The following is a 21,636-nucleotide window of genomic DNA, read 5'->3' on the forward strand; positions in this document are numbered from 1 at the left end:
ATTTCAACTCTGGGCAAGCTGATAATGGATTTTCAAGCAATATCCCCAATATCTTGATTAAAATGAATCATTCCTCATAAAATAGGAAATAATGTACATATTGGTGAAATTGAACACGAAGAATCCAGGTTAAACTCAACAATTCCTAATTCTAAGATTCTGATTAATACTTTCATTGCTTTTTTTATTTATTTCTAGTCCAGTAATTAGATGATCTGATCTTTGTTTTCAAACCACTTTTGTTTGGGGTTTTTTAAGGTAAACCACGGTATGTATGTTTGCTGTAGAATGTAGATGTTGATACTCCCATATAATTACACCATCAATTTATTACATTTTTGCCTTTGAATGCGTTACCCAATCACAACAGGGACATTTATATTGACCTAAAGTATTTTACTTACATTGGATAAAAATAATAATAATAAAAAGGACTTTGGAATCAGCAGTTTTGGATAAGGAAGAAAGAAGTTTGGGAAACTTACCCTAATATCATAAGAATTACTGCCAACATGTTAAATATACATGTCCTGAAAAAATTAAAGGCCTGTGGGACTTCTGGTATAGATGTGAGAAACAAGTGCTCAGCATAATACTGAGAACAATGTTTTTATACATATGATTTCCCCTGTGGGACAACCAAGTCACAGGCTTTAATATTCATGTAGAAAAATGTGTTCTGACAGTTGCTAGCTACTAGATTTTTCAAAGAAATGCCTTTTGCTCATTGTCACTCAAGGGAAATGGAGAAGATTGCAGATTCAGCAGAATTTCTTTTAACAATTTAGTACACTGAACTGTGCTGCTCAAATAATAGATTGTTTTTATAATAAAACCTACATATGGAGATAATAGTCATTCTGTTGAGACTGTCCCTATCTCTTTTACTTAATTTCTACCCTGATAAAAGTTTTGATAAAATCTGACTTGCTTTCTAATGAGCTATAATAAAAAATGCTCTCTAGCAGTTAGGAGAAACAAACAGCATAGCTTAGATAGTTTGATGTCTAAATCATTTGAAGCTTCTGATTACAAGAGGATTCCTAAATATGAAGCATTTTAGTAATCCAACTAGTAAGATGTTAAAATACAGGTTGTCCTCAATTTATAACCACAACTGAGCTCAAAATTAATTTTGCTAAGTGCCCCATTTTATGACTTTTCTTGCCACATTTGCTAAGTGAATCACTGCAGCTGTTAAATTAGTAACACGATTGTTAAGTAAATCTGGTTTCTCCCTTGACTGCTTGTCAGAAGTCACAAAAGATTATCAATATGACTGGGACATTGCAACTGTCATAAATATGAGTCAGTTGTCAAGCATATGATGTAAATTACATGACCATGGGGATTTTGCAATGGTCATAAGTGTGAAAAATTGTCACTTTTTCAGTGCTGTGACTTCAAATGGTCATTAAGCGAACTGTTGTAAGTCGAGGACTACCTGTACTGATTATCAAAATTATAAGGGCATAAGACGAAATCTAGCTATGGGAAATGCTACCTTTACAAGCTGTTTTTATAGCTCTTCTAGGAAGCTTTTGTCAGAAGCTTTTGAACAGTTTAGCTATTTGTACATTTCACTTCATCCAGTACAGAATTATTTTGAGATACTTTGCGTCAGTTCTGATAGTTCTAATTATTTGTCAATGGATATACAGTTGAGACACTGCCCCAATAAGGAGAGTTCACTGAAGGCATAACCCAAACTATAGTTAAACAATAAACCTGTTGTTTCAATGTTTAGAAGAAATCCAAAGATATTATAATGGACAAATTGTTAGAGAAATTGAACAAAAGAAGAACATAGGGAAAACATTTTGGCTGAAAAGATAAATGAGATGTAGCTGGGGACTCAGAATAAAAATGTGATAAGAGAAAGTTTGATGATGGCTAAATATTGAAGCACATTGAAAACTTTGGAACATTAAAAGTGCTTTTTATCTTCCTGTTTGCATAATTTTAGTGTTTTTTAAGCAGGTTTTTGCTGGAGCACTCATTTTCTGCCTCACAGTAAGTTACTACTGTACATCTGTGGAGTTTACATATGCATACATCATGGGAACAACAAAATGAAGTGAGTTGGATATGAGTGATGCCATGACAAATATTAAGAAATTAGATCAATTGGAAATCATACTGAACATTAGGACTGGGCAGTACTTTGGATTTAATTCCCAAAAGATATTTTATGGATACTTGCAGCTTTTCAAAACAGTTTTTTTTTTTAGATTGTGTGGCTATTTTAATGAGTTGCAGACAAGTGCTGCATTAGTGCCGCTGAACGGTTCAAAGTGAATTGTGGAATTCAGTCTGCATTATCATACAGCTCTATTAGCATATGTCACTGTCAGTTTTTTATCTTCATTTTGCTTCATTCCATTTGTTATTGTTTATTCGTCCCCCAACCTCCCTTGCATGAGTGTATATTCCTATTTATCTCACTTCAATACAGTTTATCTTATGAAAATTACATTGCATGAAGGCTTATGTCATAAGAAGTATGTTCGGTTATAGGCTATCATGAGACTTGTTTTATCCTGGCTTCTTTATGACATTAATTTGCCTCATTCCCTGGAAACTACAAACTTCTCTCAGGACTTACATCATACTGACTGAAGCATCAGGGTTGACTCAGCAACCACATGTGGACACTCCAGGATGATATGTCTCCAGTTGATCCCTTAAGGCAGGGATCTTCAAACTTGATCCTTTTATGACTTGTGGACTTCAACTCCCAGAATTCCTCAGCCAGACACACTGGCTGAGGAATTGGAGTTGAAGTTCACAAGTCATAAAAAGGCCAAGTTTGAAGATCCCTGCCTTAAGGCTTCCAACAAGGCACCCACTGTAATCAAGTCCGTCTACTTGGCTGATCATTCTTTTTCCTTCCATCTTTCCCAACATTGTACACATCTCAAAACAGCTTTGGATTGATAAACAGTGCATCTTGGAAAGCAGTGGGAATATGTTAGCATACTACGACATACCCATCACTGTCATGTTGCCACATTCTGGACCAGTTGTAGGTTCTGAGTGATATTCAAAGGCAGCTCACAGTGGAGCACAGAATAGTAATCCAATCGTTAAGTGACTTGAGCCTTGGGTGACTGAGGAGCCTCCTGGCCAAGAATGATTACAATTGGTCACCAGATCAATGTGTTAAAAAGGCTCTTGGGCATAGCTGCCTCCTGCTCTGTAAACAGTAGCTGTGAGCCTAACAAGAACCCCAGATTGTGGACAAGACTCACATGTTGTTGTTAGCTGCGAAGTCGTGTCCGACCCATCGCGACCCTATGGACAACATTCCTCCAGGCCTTCCTGTCCTCTACCATCTTCTGGAGTCCATTTAAGCTCACGCCTACTGCTTCAGTGACTCCATCCAGCCACCTCATTCTCTGTCGTCCCCTTCTTCTCTTGCCCTCGATCTTTCCCAGCATTAGGCTTTTCTCCAGTGAGTCCTTCCTTCTCATTAGGTGGCCAAAGTATTTGAGTTTTAGCTTCAGGATCTGGCCTTCTAAAGAGCAGTCGGGATTGATCTCCTCTAGGACTGACCGGTTTGATCACCTTGCAGTCCAAGGGACTCGCAGGAGTCTTCTCCAGCACCATAGTTCAAAGGCCTCAATTCTTTGGCGCTCATCCTTTCTTATGATCCAACTTTCACTGCCATACATTGCAACTGGGAAGACCATAGCCTTGACTATACGCACTTTTATTGACAGGGTGATGTCTCTGCTTTTTAGTGTGCTGTCTAGATTTGCCATGGCTTTCCTCCCCAGGAGCAAGCGTCTTTTAATTTCTTGGCTACAGTCCCCATCTGCAGTGATCTTGGAGCCCAGGAAAATACAATCTGTCACTACCTCCATTTCTTCCCCATCTATTTGCCAGGAATTGAGAGGGCCAGATGCCATGATCTTGGTTTTCTTAATGTTAAGTTTCAACCCAAGTTTTGCACTCTCCTTCTTCACCCGCAACAAGAGGCTCTTTAGTTCTTCTTCACTTTCTGCCATTAGAGTGGTATCATCTGCGTATCTTAGGTTGTTGATATTTCTTCCGGCAATCTTAATTCCAACTTTTGATTCATCTAGCCCTGCCTTTCTCATGATGTGCTCTGCATATAAGTTAAATAGGCAGGGCGACAGTATACAGTCTTGCCGGACTTCTTTCCCAATTTTGAACCAATCAGTGGTTCCATGTCCAGTTCTCACTGTTGCTTCTTGACCCGCATATAGGTTTCTCAAGAGACAAATAAGATGGTCTGGTACTCCCATCTCTTTAAGAACTTGCCACAGTTTGTTATGATCCACACAATCAAAGGCTTTAGCATAGTCAATGAAGCAGAAGTAGATGTTTTTCTGGAATTCCCTAGCTTTCTCCATGATCCAGCGTATGTTGGCAATTTGATCTCTAGTTCCTCTGCCTCTTCGAAATCCTGCCTGTACTTCTGGTAGTTCTCGATCCACATACTGCTGAAGTCTAGCTTGTAGGATTTTAAGCATGACTTTACTAGCATGAGAAATGAGTGCAATGGTGCGATAGTTTGAACATTCTTTGGCACTGCCTTTCTTTGGAATTGGAATGTAAACTGATCTTTTCCAATCCTGTGGCCACTGTTGAGTTTTCCAAATTTGCTGGCAAATTGAGTGTAGCACTTTTACTGCATTGTCTTTTAAGATTTTGAATAGCTCAGCTGGAATATTGTCACCTCCACTAGCTTTGTTGTTGCTCAGCTTTTCTAAGGCCCACTTCACTTCACATTCTAGGATGTCTGGCTCGAGGTCAGTGACCACCTCATTGTGATTATCTGGGATGTTAAGCTCATTCTTGTATAGTTCTTCTGTGTAATTTTGCCACCTCTTCTTAATCTCTTCTGCCTCTGTTAGGTCCCTGCCATTTTGGTCCTTTATCATGCCCATTTTTGCATTAAACGTTCCCTTCATCTCTCCAATTTTCTTGAAAAGATCTCTGGTCCTCCCTATTCTATTGTTTTCTTCTATTTCTTTGCACTGTTCATTTAAGAAGGCATTCTTATCTCTTCTAGCTATTCTCTGGAATTCTGCATTCAATTGGGCATATCTATGTTTTTCTCCCTTGCCTTTCGCTTCCCTCCTTTCCTCAGCTATTTGCAAAGCTTCCTCAGACAGCCATTTTGCTTTCTTGCATTTCTTTTTCTTTGGGATGGTTTTGGTTGCTACCTGTTGTACAATGTCGTGAACCTCTGTCCATAGTTCTTCAGGCACTCTGTCTATCACAGGGGTGTCAAACTCAATTTCATTGAGGGCCGCATCAGCATTGCGGTTGCCCTCAGGGGGGCGGGTGGGTGTGGCTAGGGTGGGCATGGCCTACTGGGTGGGCGTGGCTAAAGTGCGTATGGCCTGCTGGGTGGGCATGGCCAGCTCCACATTGTTCGCATCAAGGGTGCCTATGGGGGCCTGGGCAGGAGTGGGACAGATCTGGGGGTCTCTGGCAGAAGGAGGGTCTCTGGGCCAGGGCCAAGGCAGTGGGGGCCGTTCCCTCACTGTTTCCAGGATGGCTTCGCGGGCCGCATGAAACCACTTCGCGGGCCGGATCTGGCCCCTGGGCCTTGTGTTTGACATGTCTGGTCTATCAGATCTAATTCCTTAAATCTATTTGTCACCTCTACTGTATATTCAACAGGGATATGATTCAATTCGTACCTGAGTGGCCTAGACTCACATAGGGAAGTACAATTCATTGAAAACAGAATTGGATGGACCAAACACTCAGAACCACTCAATTTTGTCACAACTGAGTCAGCTCTGCACACCCTTCAGACACTGAATTTCAACAGCATCACGTAGTTGGCCTGTGATCAACAGAACTTCAACAGCACTGCATAGTTAGCCTGGGGTCAGGATGTATAATCAACATATTGATTACACTTAACCCAAAACTGACAGATGACTTCAACGGATTGTATAGCTTTGTCAATCCTTTGCCAACCTGACGTCAGTCTGTTCCATGTTTGCCATATTCCATTTAGACAGTAACTTTCTATCCTATACAGTGAGGAGAAAAATTATTTGATCCCCTGCTGATTTTGTACATTTGCCTACTGACAAGGAAATGATCAGTCTATAATTTTAATGGTAGGTTTGTTTAAATTGTGAGAAACACTCTTCGATAATCTTTCCCCTGTTACTTCTGGTCTTGTTTCAGGGAAAATAGGTTGACCCCCTCTTCCCTGTGACAGCCCGTCAAATATTAGATTGCTGTCATGTCACCCCCCTAGTCATTCTCTTCGTTAGACTAGACATATCCAGTTCCTGCAACCATTCATTGTATGCTTTAGCCTTCAGTCTCTAATCATCTTTGTTGCTCTTCTCTATACTTTCTAGAGTCTTAATATCATTTTTGTATCATAGTGACCAAAACTGGATGCAGTATTCCAAGTGTGGTTTTATCAATGCAGTATAAAGCAGTACTAGCACTTTATGTGATCTTGATAGTATCCCTCTGTTGATGCAGTCTAGAATTGCATTGGCTTTTTTGGCACTTGCACCACATTGCTGGCTCATACTTAAGTGATTGTCTACTAGGACCCCTAGATCCCTCTCGCAGTTATTGCTGTAGAGTCAGATATCATCTATTCTACATCTGTGCATTTGATTATTATTATTTTTGCCTAAGTGTAAGGCCTTACTTTTCTCAACGCTAATTGCATTTTGTTCGATAGGGCCCAGTATTCAAGTCTGTCAAGATTCTTCTGAATCTTCAGCGTTCAGGGTGTGGGGCTATTCCCTGTAACTTGGTGTCATCTGCAAATTTGATGAGTTCCCCTTCTATCCCCTCTTCTAAATTGTTTATGAAGATGTTGAAGAGTACTGGGTCCAAGACAGAACCTTGGGGTACCCCACTGGATACTTCTGTCCATGCAGATGTATCCATTGAGGACTATACTCAACATTGTAGCCAGTTACAAATTTGTCTGGTGGTAATGCTGTCTATCTCATATTTTTCTATCTTACTCAAAAGCAGTAAAATAAAAACAAAAAATAAAAAATAAGTAGTCTGTGGTCTATTTTAATCAACTGCTTTACTGAAGTCTATGTAAACTATGCCCACAGCATGTCCACTGGTCTACTTATTTAGTGACTATGTCAAAGAAGGCAATACGTTTTGTTGTACTCACAAACTAACCAAGAACATTTTAACTTTCCAAATTGTGTGAATTAAATCAATTTAGTTGGTTTCATTTATCACAGCCCTATTTGTCAACTAAACAAATCATGCTTCAGCTAATAGTCTACTTTGGGTAAATGTGTAGTGCAGATACACTAATGTGCACTTAGCTGTGGGAAGTGGTGCAAACCGGTTGAATCCCACCACCGGTTATAAACTTTAATTCTATCATAGAGGCAAAATATTTCCCCAGCATTATTCTGGCTTGTTTTTTTTCTGGATAATTCCCAATAGCTTACAAATATTCCACTGGAGTTTTAGGAGCAGTTTATCAGAATCCCTAAGAAACTAGGGTTCAGATAGTTTTATAAAGGATTTACCTCTGCTTCTCTGAGCTGTTAACTTCCTTGATGCTTTAAGGGTACCTATCTGAAGCTCCTACTTCTTGCTGTCCTTTTTTGTATTCTTCCTCGTATTTCAAAAGAGCCTATAAAGTAGGACTGGGAGAAACACTTTGGGGGCTGTTGTCAAATAAGCTTCACTACAATGATCCGAGGGAGAGCATAGCGGTCTTGTCGATGTTATCTGGGAGGAGTTTGATTCTGTGACCCCTGAGGAAGTGGACAGGATTACGAGGAGGTTGAGCTCCACCACATGTTTATTGGACCCGTGCCCTTCTTGGCTGGTCTATGCAGCTCGGGAGGGGACACGAGGCTGGTTCCAGGCGGTTATATCTGCTTCTTTGAGTGAGGGTAATTTCCCCGCCGTCTTGAAGGAGGCGGTGGTGAGACCTCTCCTCAAGAAGCCTGCCCTGGACCCAGCTGTGTTGAATAACTTTCGTCTGGTCTCCAACCTTCGCTTTCTAGCGAAGGTTGTTGAGAGTGTGGTGGTGCATCAGCTCCCCCTGGTTCTGGATGAAGTGGATTATCTAGACCCGTCCCAATCGGGTTTCAGGCCCAGGTACAGCACGGAGACGGCATTGGTCACTCTGGTGAATGATCTCTGGAGGGCCCGGGACAGGGGATATTCCTCTGTCCTAGTCCTATTAGACCTCTCAGCGGCTTTCGATACCATCGACCATGGTATCCTGCTGCGGCGTCTCAGGGGATTGGGAGTGGGAGGCACAGTTCTTCGGTGGTTCTCCTCCTATCTCCTGGGACGCTCGCAGTCGGTGTTGGCAGGAAGGCAGAGGTCGACCCCAAGGGCTCTTGTTTGTGGAGTTCCTCAGGGGTCGGTCCTCTCGCCTCTCCTGTTCAACATCTACATGAAACCGCTGGGTGAGATCATTCGTGGTTTTGGAGTTGGGTATCATCAGTACGCCGATGATACCCAGCTTTTCATTTCGACCCCAAACCACCCCAGTGATGCCCTCGACGTGATGTCCCGTTGCCTGGAGGCGGTTCGGGTCTGGATGGGGAGGAACAGACTTCAGCTCAACCCTGACAAGACTGAGTGGCTGTGCTTTCCGGCATCCCGGGACATTCAAAATATTCCACCTCTTTCTATGGGGGGTGAGTTTTTACCCCCCCGTGGATAGGGCTCGCAACTTGGGAGTCCTCCTAGATTCACGGCTTACTCTGGAAGACCATATAGTAGCCGTGACTAGGGGCGCCTTCGCCCAGGTTCACCTGGTGCGCCAGTTGCGGCCCTATCTGGACCGGGATGCCCTGTGTATGGTCACTCATGCGCTCGTGACCTCTCGTCTGAACTACTGCAATGCTCTTTACATGGGGCTTCCCTTGAAGACCACTCGGAGGCTCCAACTGGTACAGAATGCGGCCGCGAGAGTTGTCTTGGGAGTTTCCCGGTACTCCCATGTTACACCTTTGCTCTGCGAGCTGCATTGGTTACCAGTTGTCTTCCGGGTGAGATTCAAGGTTCTGGTAATGGTCTTTAAGTCCCTACATGGCATGGGTCCAGAGTACCTCGGGGAACACCTGCTGCCGGCGTCAACTTCCCTCCGTCCTGTGCGTTCCCACAGAGAGGGCCTCCTCAGGGTGCCTCCAGTCAGAGAATGTCGGCTGGTGGCCCCCAGGGGGAAGGCCTTCTCTGTGGGCACTCCGGCTTTATGGAACCAGCTGCCGGTCAAGCTCCGGACGGCACCGGACCTTCGCTCCTTCCGACGCGGTCTGAAGACCCATTTATTTGAACAAGCTGGCCTGGCCTGATGGGGGATGTTAGGGTTTTTAATGGGTTTTTATATTGTTTTATCTGGGCGATTATTTAATTCTTTTTTAATTTTTATATTTTCTATTTACATGTGCCCTGTTCACCACCCTGAGTCCCTCAGGAGAAGGGCGGTATACAAATTTAATAATAATAATAATAATAATAATAATAATAATAATAATAATAATAATAATAATAATAATAATGTGAGTGTGCACTTTGGTTTGAAAAAATGCAAACATTTGGGAGAAAATGTTCTGCCCGAACTCGTCTCTCGTCCGCGTGGTTTAGTCTAATTCTCCCGTTAATTGAAAGGAGTGCTTAACGCAATCTGGAAATTCAGCCAATCCCTGAAGCAACCGTTTGGCGTTTTGCTCTCTGCCTCCCAGAGTAGCAACTTTGCTTTCGGGATCAAGGGCAACCGTCAGGAATCCTTTTTGGCGCGCACTCGTGATCAGCCTGCCGAACAGGCGCTGATGCCCGGGGCAAAAAGAAGAAAGAAAGGGTACACAAGCAGGTTGCCACACGTTAACCAAAAGGTAGTAAGAGCCGCGGAGAGAAGGAATGTGCACCTGGAAAGTGCCAGAAGCTACGCGGCTGCTCAGGCTCCCTAGTTTTCAGCAATTACTCTCTCAACATCCAGCGACTGACTGTATCCGTCTCCAGCCCTCTCCAATTCTCTAACGACGCGTCAGGTGTAGTGCCGAAACGAAGTGCGCCTGTGCGGTGGTGGCCGCGCAGTAGCAGCAGGAGTGATACTACATTATTATCTGTTACGGTGCTTTAAGCGCGGTCCCAGGCGGCTGGGAAGAAAAGTAAGCAGCGGTATCTAGGGCGCCGGAGGAGGAAAATGGCGGAGCCGGGTACACCCCGAACGTCTCCCTTCTATTCGCGGGCTTCAGGTAGGGGCGAAGAACTAGATGACACGATCTTCTGTGGGTGTGGTTTGTAAGCGAAGGCACCTACTTTGTGGAGAAGCCTGCTGCCTGGGACCTCCCGGTCTTTTCTCCGCCGCCGCTCCGGTTTCCCTCGGAGCAGGTGTCCTTCCGTTCTTGGTGCCCAAATTGTAGCCGCATCCCGGTGCTCCTATTGTTCGGTTCCAGACAAGCCTCATAAAGAGCCGCTCTGTAGTAGCGAGGTTTGCGAGGGTGGGTGTGTGCAGTGGCATTTGGCAGGCGGGTAGGTCGAAAATGGTTATGTGGAGAAAACTGGGAAGGCGCCAAACGGCCTTGGGAAGGTTGGGGAATGGAAGGTTGGATGTACAACACTGATGAATGGAGGCCTTGCGGGAAGTGAAGGTGAGGACCGAAGAAGCAGAGGGCTATTTTATTCCTAGTCTTCGGAGATATTAGCTGACCTAGGAATAGGTGGAGTAGTAGAAAGTAGGGAAAACAATCGATATTCGGGTAGTGGGTCTTTTTCGTCCAGACGCTGGTCAGTTTTTTAATTTTTTTTAAAAAAATGTATATTTTATTAATTTTTTACAGTTTGTACTTTTCATCTTTCATCTCCATTCCTTTGATTTCTGGATCCTGTCTAACATTCCCAGTGCTTTTTTTGTAAAAGAAAAAGGTGCCGGAACTCACACGTCATACAACCCGCCTTGCCTACCCTACAAGGTTCCATCCAAAAAAGGTGCCGGAACTCCGTTCTGAGCGTTCTATGAGAAAAAAAGCCCTGAACATTCCTATTCAACACTTCCAGAGTTAAGATAAATAATAGTGGGGATAAAGGACACCCTTGTCTTGTGTCCTTTTTAATATTGAAACTCTCCATGAAATCTCCATTTACAATTATTTGGCCGTTTGTCTATGATAAATTGTTTGAATTATATTCATAAAATTTTCTCCAAAGTCCATATAGTTTAGTTGTTGAACCATAAAATGCCAATTGACGTTGTCAAAAGCTTTCTGTGCATCTAAAAAGATCAAAGCCACTTGTTTTACTTGGTGCATTTTGTAATATTCCAATGTGTCTAAAATCATTCTTAAATTATTCTTTATTTGTCTGGTAAAAATCCATTTTGGACTGAATGTATAAATTCAATCAAGAATCTCTTTAGTCTTTCTCCTATTACTGAAGCAAAGATTTTATAATCCACATTTAGTAGAGATATTGGTCTGTAGTTCTTTATCAGGGTCAAGTCTGAGTCTTCTTTGTGTATTAGGGTAATATTGGCATCTACCCATGTATTTGATAGTTTGGCTTTTAGTAATACCTCATTACACACTTCTTGCGTTTGGTAAGATTAATGTATCTTGTAAACATTTGTAAAATTCTGCTGGTAGCCCATCTGGGCCTGGTGTCTTACCATTTTTTGTCCTTTTATAGCTTCTGTCAGCTCCATCAGTTATTTTCCCATTTAGCATATTTTTGAAATTCTCAGAGACTTTTGGTGCCCTACCGTTTTCTAAGTATTGCCTTATTTTTTTTCTTGTGGAATTTCTTCTGTACTATAAAGTGTTTCATAAAATTCTTTAATTATTTTTTTATTGCATCATTTTGACATTGTAGATTTCCACTCACATCTTGTAGTTTATCAATTTCTTTTTTTTTCTTTTTTTCTTTTTTCAGTTTATAAGCCAACCATCTCCCTGGCTTATTAGCATTTTCAAAAAAGTTTTGTTTTGCTCTTTTGATTTGTTGAGCTATTTCTTCAGCTTCTATTAGATTTATTTGTGTTTTATTATTTCCACTTGTTTTTTAAGAGTTTTCTTTTGTGGGTCTCTTTGTATTTCTAATTCTAGTTTTGTAAGTTCTTTTTTAAGCTTAGTTTGTTGGTTTTTGTCTTTCATCTTTTTTGCCATATAGGTTATGGCTATTCCACTAAAATATGTTTTAGCTGTATCCAGTGGTGGGATTCAAATATGTGAACAACTGATTCTGTGTGGATGCTGGGCCTGGGCAACAAAAAATTAGCTACCGGTTCTGCCGAAGTGATGCGAACTGGCTGAATCCCACCACTGGCTGCATCCCAAACATTTTGGAGTGATGTATCTTCTCTCTTATTTTCTTTGAAGAAAAATTCCATTTCCTTTATGGATTTTTGTGTAAATTCTTTCTCTTTCAATAAGAATTTGTTTAAAGTCCATCTTGTTTTTTCCTTTGTTTCTCCAGATCATCTTTATTGGATTATGGTCCGCCCATAATAGTTTCTATCTCAATTTCTTGTATATATCCCTTCTTAATTCAAGAGATACCCATATCATGTCAATTCTAGACCATGATTTGTGGCTGTTTGAATAAAATGCATATTGAGATGTCTTAGGATTTATTTTTCATATCCTGAATACAAATTTCTTCTGCCTTTCTGGAAAAAAACTTAGGCAAAATATTCCTTCCTTTTTTCTCTATTTTACTACTACTATAATCTAATTTTCCATCTATAATTGCATTAAAATCTCCTACTAAAGAAATATTTTGGTACTCCATTTCCACTATTTTCTTGTGTAATCTTTGATCCAGTCAGATTTTTTTAATTCATCAGACAAGCACTTAGAAAATGCTAGGAAGAGATTCCTTGGGCAGAAGAGAAAGTGAAATACGTCCTTGTCACTAGATTTTTAAATTCCTTGCGTTTTTGACTACACTTGGCCAAATAAAGTATTTTACTATATTTTAAACTGTAATGGTTTGCTTTCCCCTGTGCTTCTACAACCAGGTTTTGTTTGACATTGACTGTCATGGGTAGGAGCAGGAACTAGTATCTTTAGGGAGGTTAAGGTTAAATGGCTGAATATACACTGGAAAGATGAATATTTCAATTTTAAAAAAATATTTTAAATAGTTTCTATATGTTCTTTTTCTTTAAACCTGTTGGGTTGGTCTCTACAGCCAGTTTTTGTTCAGCATTTACTGGCATGGGTAGGAACAGGAAATAATAGTATCTTTAGAGAGATTAAGGTTAAGTGGCTGAATACACACTGGCAAAATGAATATTTTAATTTTAAAACTTGATTTAAAATAGTTTCTGTGTGTTCTATTCTGACTCTAAACCTGTTAGATTGGAGTTGCAAGGCACTTCCACATAGAAGAGACATTACTCATCCATGGAATATGCTGCCAAGTACTTGAGGTGCTGCTCTTAATTAAGGCAAGGACTCAACTAATTTTCAGCATTGTTCTGGTCTTTTTTATGAAGGTGTGGAAAAAATATGGGGCTGAGATTATTTCTTCTTCCAAGGTAAAGCACATTTTTATTTAGCTGGTAATTCTGCAAAAGAAAGTACAGTAATAGAGATCTGTTTGCATCTAACCAGTGGCTTGGTTCATACATTGGATTATTACCATATGGTTTGTTTAAGTTTTGGCTTAGTATAATACAATATTGGTAGCCACTTAATTATACCTTGTCCGACAGACTCTGGTTAAAGAAACAGTCTAGAATGATATACAAATAAGTATAACTTAAGTATGTTAAAATTTTGTCAAAATTGTGGTCTTTTAGTTTATAGAATAGATGTACAGTAGTAGGTAGCAGTGGTAGCCAGGCTGGTTTTTACTAGATATGTAATATATGATCAAATAGAAACTTTGTGAGGTTTAATTTAAACCAAGCTGTAATGAAATGAGTTAGCTAAACATGAGTCTTAATGCCTTTAAATGTGTTTTAAATATCTATATTTGAAATTAATCGGTAAGTAAAACTTCTTAGTTGGCTTTAAATCCTGTACTAATTTTCCAAATCTTATGACTATCTACAACATTAATGTGTAAAGTTAGTCAGAACTTAATGTTCTATTACAACCAGAAAGGAGCTCATGCAAATTGCCAGGGAAGGTCTTTTTCTTCTATATGTCCAGAGGAAGAACAGGCATGTATTTGTCTGGTTTTGGTTTGCTACTGTTTGAGATCCAGAAATTGTGGCAAAAAATAAACTTTTATTTTGATAAATAGGATGGAATGTGTAATTGACATATTGCCAAATTATTGATTTCTTAAATTAGACATATGTGCATATACATACATGTATATATTCAATTTCATTGAAAGGCATGAGTACAACATGCCTCTGTGCGTGGCTTTCATTGACTTTAATTGAGTCAAAGGCATTTGACTCGGTATTCCGGCGAGCAATAATTAATGCATTCCTCAACCAAGGCATAGACACTGCTTACACAAACTTGATATAATCAATATATGAAAAAGCAACAGTTTGCTTAATGAACTTTTTTATATAAATATTAGTTTTCTATTTTTACAATGAAGTGCCTAATAGACAACATGATGACTGAGTCCATTAGTAATTCCATGGTACATGTAAGCTTCTTCAAACTAAATCCAATATTACACCCTCCAATACATCCTCTCTTCTGGTAATAAACATTTTTCCACACTTTCCAAACCTCCCTTTATTTGCTGCAAAGTTTCCCCAAATGCTGTCACATTTCTGGCAAGCTGCAGAACAAAGTAACACACACACACCTTCAGCAGCCTGTGGTGCAAGTAGTTTCACAAATTTTTAACTTCAGGCAGGGAAAGTGGGTGAATGGAACAAGCCATCCTCCTTCAGGTTTCAACTCACACACAGTTAGATTAGAAGAGTAATTTACTCAAGGCCACGTAGATAACAAGGAAAGAAAAATACATCCAAAATCTAAGGAGTCTGTGGAAATGCAAGCTTGCCTGAGCAGTTTCAGAAGAGAAGCCAAAATTCAATCTAAGGTCTTTGAACACCAAATCAAGTTTGTCAGCCAGTCCAATGGTTTCAGGGTTTCCAAGCAGAAATCACAACACAGAACGAGATCAGAGAGTTGTTTCCAAGATCAGCAACAGCATACAAAACTCCAAGCATTCAGCATTTGTTCCTGACAAATGCCCCTCCCCACCAGCATCTCCTTAAGTCTCAGTCTCCAGGTGTGCCTTGTGGAGAGGGGCGGGGCGCTCTCTTCCTGAGTAGTTGAGCCTGCCTGCATTGTTCCCTCCTCTCTGTGCTCTAGGATCAGGAGGGGGTGGCCCTTGTTCATCGTCTGAGCTCTGTCTCTCATGTTCATCCTGTCCCAATCCTGAAATCCTGCCTCAGCCTGCTCTTCCCCACGTTCCTCTGAAGCCACAGACATCTCTCCCTTGACCTCTGTCAGCCCCAGTTCCAGCTCATTTTCCTCAGTAGATTCAGGCTCCGATGGGGCCATGACAATCCATTTATTCAATCCATATCCTATTTTTGCTTTTTTCAATTTAAATTTCCCATCCATGTTCAAAATATCCCAATCATTTATAATTTTAAAACAAGTTATATTTGGGTAATCAAAAGCTTTCCTTATTCAAAGTTCTTAACATATTCTTATTTCCCTTTTCATATCAAGATATGATATTCTGATTACAAATCCTATCTATCTAGTTATAATAATACTTCTATTTCTATCAATCTATTCTTAACAATATTCAAACATCTATTTAGTAATATAACATCCCCTCTAATAAGTCAATGCTTCTGTTTCCTTTAGTCTTACTCTAGCTTTCTTTCTTTGCCAACTAACTTTCCAAGTCAGTGCATTTGGATCATCAAATAATTCTTCCTCTATTTTTGTGTATGTTATTTGAAACAAGAGAAACAGTTTAGTTAAAGTATTTTTGGAAGAACTAGCCCATTGATATTCATTAAACAGCCTCCCTCCTCCAATTCCCCACAGTTCTGTTAATGGCTCTATCTTCCATTCCATCAGCTCTCCTTCCTTATCCTCCAGTATGTTCTGAAATATTTGTGGAATGTCTTTTCCATTTCCAATGTTATCGTTATGTCTTCTAATTCTTCATTTGTCTGAGTCTGGCCATTAGTTTTTTCCATTAGGTCCTCCATATTTGGGTCAGATTTCTCTAATTTTCCTTCTACTTTCTGGGTTGCTATTTCCGTCTCTGTGGTTATTTTCTGGGTTTATAGATTTAAATTAGAAAATTGTTCTTTTATCTCCTTTGTGTTATTTTTAATCTCATCATGAGCTAAAGCAATTGTATTAATTTCAACATGGAGTGAATTTCTTTCTGTGATTCATCAGTATTTGCTTGGTGGTATGTCAAACTGAGGCATCTGGAGACAGATATTAAGGATGGTTTTTACCATTTAGAGCAGGAGTGCGAGACGATATTCCAGGGGGTGCAAAAATTTGGGTTTAAAAGTTTCAAAATTATAGTGTATATGCATAATTCATGTTGAACTTTTGTGAGGGGTGCAAGAATATATCAGAAACATTCTAGGGGCATGGGGTATAGAAAAGATTGGGAACCACTGATTTAGAGCTAAGGATGGAACATCCGTTTTATTTTTTTGTAAGTGGCCTTTATAAATTATCCAACAACTAGCTGTTCTTAAACCTCCCCTAAGCAAATATAAGTAAAATTCAATTTTTTCTGTCCAATGAGAAATATATCCTTTCTGTCCAGGGAGAAGAAAAAATCATTAAAAGTTGTTTATCAATCAAGATTTATGATCCAAAATGTTCCATCATATCAGGCAAGAGTGTATGCTTCTTCTACAGGAAAATAGTTCCACAATACAGCTCTGAAAGTCAGTATTTGTGTTCATAGTTCAGACAAGCCAATTTTACAGTAGTATTATCATCTTTGCTACACAGATAAGCAGCCCCCAAGTCTGTTCCTTTTTCTCAGCTGCAATTCTCAAAAACAAAAACTTCCAAGACCAGCCAGTCTTATCTAATTGTGGGCTTCAAGCCAGGTTTCTCTTAGGCATAATAAGTTATAGTGCTGTAATTCACCACTAGATGTCATTAACACTGTGTATATGTGTGTGTGTATTCCAAATTAGTCTTGTAGGTTTCTCCATTTTCTCTAATCGCTGCTTTTCTTTTACTGAGGTAATGGGGCGGAAATTCCCTTTCCCTCATCGGGAGGACTGCTTTGGGCAGATTTTCAGGAAGAGGTCTTAAAGTCATAAAGAGAGGCTCAGGTCTCACCCAGTTTCATCCACGTTGCTGAAAAATTGCTTGTTAGTGCTTATTGTCTTCCATTGACAGCAGCTTTTGACTAGCTACATGAATGTTGCCAGTCTTTCCTCTGCCAGTTTGGAGGGCTTCCTCACATCAAACGGGAGGGCTTTCACACTCACCCCATGATCAACATGGGTCCCCTCCTTCCTTGTCGCATCTATGGAGCGACCCTTTCCAAAGTCCCCCAGCAGGGCAAAATCAAACACGAAAGATGGAGCCCAGTCTTCCTACATTCACTCACCGTGATGTCAAAACCGGAAGCCCGCCTTAATGATCTTAAAGTGGAAATCAACACAGAACGAGGTGTACGACAAAGCAATACAATATCACCTATCATTTTCTCAGCCTACCTTGAAGAAGTATTTCACAAACTAGACTGGGCAAAAGATGTAATAAAAATCAATGGTGCCTATTTAAATTACTTAAGATTGTTCTCTTCTCAGAAGACCCAGAAGAGCTACAGAAACACATACAAGAGCTGCACAAAGCAGAGAACCATTTAGATTAAAAAATAAACCTGAAAAAGAGCCAGGTTATGTTTAATAAATTCACCAAAGAAAGAAAAAAAATATATCTGAAGAAGAAATAGATGTAGTAGACCACTATATTATACCTCAGCCAATGGATCTCAATGGTAGGTTTACAAAAAAGGAAACTGAATGGAATGTTAAATGTGGTTGGCAGGCATTTGGCAAGCTAAGCATAATTTTCAAGAAAAACCTCCCCCTATGCATGAAGAGAAAGTTTTCAATCAGTGTGTGCTACCTGCTCTAACATATGCCAGTGAAACATGGACTCTAATCTCACAGTTTATACAAAAGCTGTGATTGAAACAAAGAGCCATGGAAAGATACATGCTCGGCATTACAAGACAAGATAGACCTGTACATGAATTAGACAACAAACAAAAATATACAATATCATCAACAGAGTAAAAGAATTGAAATGGAAATTTATATTTATATTATAATGCAGAAAATTCTTAAAGTGAATATAAAAATTAAACCAGAAACTTTCCTCCTGGATCTAATGGAAAAAGACTTGGGGAAAAAATTTGGAACTCAAGGCTGCTCTATGCACAAAAGGATGTTTCGATTCCCATCATGGACGAATGGCTACAAAAGTTGATGGAATTAGCAGAGATGGCTAAATTGACTGTTTTGATAAAAGAAAAGAATATAAGTACTTTCGTTTCTACTTGGAAACCGCTTCTGGACATTGTGCTTGCGATGGAAAAAAATGATACAGGTAGTCCTCGAGTTACGAATATAATGGAGCCTGTCCATTCCATTTGTAACTCGAAAATTCATGAGAGTGAATCTCATACTTCAAACGAAATCACTCCATGCTCGTTAAGATACATGCAGCTCATTAAGTGCACATGAGGTATCTCAGGGTGGGGAAGGCCATGGGGGGCCTAGTGATGGAACAGGCCCTCAAGGCTTCCCCGACCCACTAAGATACCTCATGCTTCCCCCTCCCTTATTGCCACGCCGGACTCACTTACCTTGAAAAGATCTGTCTCCTCTCTGGTGCAGTTCCTGCTTTTGAGGGACAGGAGAGTCGATGGAAGTCCCTGAGTGCCGTAATATCATGCAAGTTCTTTTGCAGAGAATGTGTGCCTGAAACCTCCCCCCAACTCCGGAGCCACATGGCCACTGCCCCGAGAACAGAGACTTTAAAAAATCATTGCTCATCGCACACTGCCTCCCTGCAGCACCTTGGCTTCTTGCCTGCCACCCAATTGGCTGGCAGCTATCTGTCCCGTGCCGCCAAAAGTCCAGGACAAAGGTGGCCTTGGTGAAAGGGCCATGCTGAAGGACACGGGGCAGAGGGATAGGGGCCCATTGGCCAGGGAGAATGGGCAGCGGGGCAGCCGAGGAAGAATGCTGGAGAAAAATGGGTGGAGGCAGGAGGTGAGAGAAGGAGGCGTGGCCAAGGGTCCGTGCCTGAAGGTCCCATTCTGGGGCCAGATAAAGCCCCAAGCCAGATTTTTACGGCCCGGTTCTGGAAAGTGCTGCTGAAGACCTTAGACATGCAAATATCTCTGTCATTGGCGCATTATCCTGAAACAGATGGCGGAACTGAGAAAGTAATCTGAATACTGGAACAATATCTGCACTGCTTTGTGAATCAGAAACAGGACAATTGGGCAGACTGTCTTGCAGTAGCCAAGTTTGCTTTCAACGACTTGCAGCACACCTCCACGCAGTTGACACCTTTCCTGGGCAATGTTGGGTATCATTCTTGGCTTTTTTCCCTCATGCAGCTCGACTTTCCTGTTCCTGCAGCTAACGATTATCTTGCTGAGTTACAGGCTGTCCATTAGTTGGTGCGATGGCAATTGGATAAAGCCAAGGCAGATTATAAAAAAGTTGTTGATCAGTCTTGGCTGTGGGAGATCGGGTATGGCTGTTAACCAGGCATCTTCCATCGAACTGTCTTGTCAAGAAATTGGATCATCAGTACATAGGTCCTTTCTCCATCAAAGCTGTCACTAACCCAGTTGCCTATCGCCTGACCTTGCCACACTCGCTAAAAGTACATCCAGACTTTCACCGGTCCATCTTAGTTCCAGAACAACCAGCCTGTCTGCTCCACTGACCAGAACATCCCCCACCTAAATCATGTGATGAAGACAGCTCTCTCAAGTGCAAGGTTGCCAGCATCCAAGACTCACTTTGGCTGAAAGGCCGGTTTCAATACTTGGTCGAGTGGAAAGGCTATGGACCAGAGGAGTTCACATGGGAGGATATGGTCACTGTGCTTCTGCTCTGGTGCAGGCATTCCATGATCAGTTTCTTTCATGGCTGCACTCAGATCGTGTGACCCAGGGGAAGGGTCCTGCAGTGAGGGATAGTGTTGTGGTCCTTTAGCTGCCAACAGAGCTGGCAGCAGAGTCAGACGAGGAAGAGAAGGGGGAGCCTGGGTCAACTTCAGAGCCTTTGGAAGGCTCTGATGAGGAAGCAGAATCAGAGGCATGTGCAGAGCCGGGGACGTCTGTCTGCGCCGAGGCCAAGAGGCAGCTGTCTTCGGGGCCTTAGATGAGTGAGGGGGAGGAACAAATGGGGTCCATCCCAGATGTGCATATACGTAGAGAAGAGAGGACAGCAACGGAAGGCAATAAGCCAGCTCTCAGGGAAAAGAAGATGTAGACTCTAGCCAGCCCCTCTCTGGCTGGGAAATAAATAGTAGGAATTTGGGAATGGCCTGTTGTCACAGACAAACATTCTTGCCTTGTGTCAGAAGGAAAAAAAGATTTTCTTTTGTGACTCCTCCCTTTTTGGTTTTGTTTACCCAGCATGAACAAAGATTGTTCCTACCTTGTTTTAAATAAAAGGAATTTGTTTTACTTGGGAGTAAGCAATTTCTCATTATGTGTGAAGGCTGGGTCAGAACAACTATAGATATCACCAAATGAGTTCATATAAATTGATCTCTACTGCCCATCATGGCTTTGGTTAGTTGGGACTTTTACATAACACTATCTAGTAAGGTGGTAAAGGTGTAGACTAGGTAATTAGCATTAGCGAAACCTATCTCATGTGCAACAATCTAAACGAATAGTAAGCACAATATTGTTCAGTGTTGGCACATATTGCCTGTATGCCCAGAAGTATAATCAAAACACATTTTTGAAGCTCATCCCCACCGGAAAGCATATTTTTACCCCACGTTTTCTCATATTATTCTGATTAGCTAATTGTGTAGATCAGGGGTGTCAAACTGCCGGCCCACGGGCTGGATGCATTTTGGCGAAACCATGCACCACCCCATTACCAGCAATGGAAAAAAAGTCATGCATGTCATGTGACGTTGCGAGTTTGACACCCCTGGTGTAGATTATTTTACAGTATCTAGAATCTAGAGATTATCTTGAATCTAGAGTTTACCTTGCAAGCCAACATCCTAGTATATCCTACCAAGTTGGTGGTATGTGCAGTGTACTAAAACTAACTCAGGATGTTCTAGACTAGAGCACAAAAGCAAAGAATTAGATTTTGTTTACCTTTCAACAAGTATTAAAAGATAATTTTGTCTGAGACTTTAAAAGTGCAGTTAGATTATGAAAGTAAATAGGAAGACAAAATGTTGATTATTTTTAAATACTAGCTTTGTTGGAATGATGTGCATTGCTTTGTTCAAAAACTACACAGCTGTTTATTTGGCATATACCTTTTTAAAAAACTGTCAGACTTTATAGGGATCCAAATGATAGTTTTTTGACTCATAGAGTGATGCCATGTCATAAGTACCCTGTATAATTTTCTTCACTTCTCAGTGCAGCCATATGTCATCACAGAAATCTTTTTGGGGACTTTTGGTTTTGCGCGGTAGCACCCAGTTGCTGGATTGTGGATCTCTCCCCCCCCTGCGGCTA

The 21,636-nt window shown here is 40.9% G+C and overlaps 1 protein-coding gene across 6 annotated transcripts in view; it reads left to right on the plus strand.

Annotated features, from left to right (window-relative positions):
- The first annotated feature begins 9,873 nt into the window (after positions 1-9,873).
- Positions 9,874-21,636, plus strand: part of MAP7D2 (MAP7 domain containing 2) — a 71,302-nt gene continuing 59,539 nt past the window's right edge. For 2 of the 6 annotated variants that reach the window (XM_083362659.1, XM_083362662.1), the window contains exon 1: positions 9,875-10,214. In XM_083362659.1, coding sequence (XP_083218785.1) covers positions 10,163-10,214 — 52 coding nt within the window. In that variant the 5' untranslated portion in view covers positions 9,875-10,162. Of the gene's footprint in view, positions 10,215-21,636 lie in introns of all 6 variants that reach the window. The other 4 variants (XM_083362665.1, XM_083362664.1, XM_083362661.1 and 1 more) reach the window with 3 other exon arrangements.

The sequence above is a fragment of the Vipera ursinii genome (assembly GCF_947247035.1).
Source record: "Vipera ursinii genome assembly, chromosome: 4".
In the NCBI taxonomy this organism is placed as follows: Eukaryota; Metazoa; Chordata; class Lepidosauria; order Squamata; family Viperidae; genus Vipera; species Vipera ursinii.